This window comes from Myotis brandtii, unplaced genomic scaffold (genome assembly GCF_000412655.1).
Source record: "Myotis brandtii unplaced genomic scaffold, ASM41265v1 scaffold786, whole genome shotgun sequence".
Lineage (NCBI taxonomy): Eukaryota > Metazoa > Chordata > Mammalia > Chiroptera > Vespertilionidae > Myotis > Myotis brandtii.
Window position 1 is genome coordinate 130,036 of NW_005371157.1, and position 808 is coordinate 130,843.

General features: G+C 67.2%; 1 protein-coding gene across 1 annotated transcript in view; it reads left to right on the forward strand.

The window, feature by feature from the left end:
* CARD11 (caspase recruitment domain family, member 11) overlaps window positions 1-808 on the forward strand; it is a 62,591-nt gene that overhangs the window by 49,875 nt on the left and 11,908 nt on the right. The window contains exon 11 of the mRNA XM_014530977.1: window positions 311-549. Within this exon, the coding sequence (XP_014386463.1) occupies window positions 311-549 (239 nt within the window). The remainder of the gene's footprint in view (window positions 1-310; window positions 550-808) is intronic.

Consider the following 808-nt stretch of genomic DNA (forward strand, 5'->3'; position numbering starts at 1 on the left):
CTGGTCGAGGGTAGTAAGACCTCGGGTGGTCCCCAAATGAGCCCAATTCAGAAACAGAACCAGCAGCTGCACACGGCGGCCGCCGTTTCCAGACACAGACATGGGTGCTTAGAAACCAGACGGCTGTGAGCTTCCTGCAAAGAGGGGCTCCCGGGGGGGCGGGGGGAACCAGGCCGTCAGCATCAGGGCCTCAGGGGCCTGGCTGAGGCTGCCCTTCTCCCAGCTCCCTCACGCGGGGGAGCCTCCCAGGAGCGGCTCAGGGCACCCCAGCAAGTCCGGGGCACCCTCTCCGCCCCGCCCCTCCCCTGAGGGCCCCGTCCCTTTGCAGATGACAGCCACGAGCGGTGCTCCTTCGGACCCCCCTCCATCCACTCCTCCTCCTCCTCCCACCAGTCCGAGGGCGTGGACGCCTTCGACCTGGAGCAGGTCAACCTCATGTTTAGGAAGTTCTCTCTAGAAAGGTACTGTGGCCGCGGGAAGGGGCGCTGGGGTGGAGGCCACTCACCAGGTGGGACCCCCGCGAAGGGGACTGTCCATGGCCCCTTGAAAGCTAGAATCTGAGTCCCCCAATCAGGCCCAGGGGGGAGGGCTTTCCCAGCCACACAGCTAGGGGTGCCAGGAAGCAGCCCCCCTCTCCCCCCCGTTTGCCTGGCCCTGGGCCCCCGCCCGTCAAGGAGGAGTGGGGGGAGACCTGGTTCTCAGGGCAGCAGTGTCTCCCGCCGCGGTCACTGGGTCACTGCCCGTGGCCCGGAGCAGCTCAGCTTCCCGCCCGTGTGCACAGCTCTCCCTCGAGGTGGCTGTGGTGGCA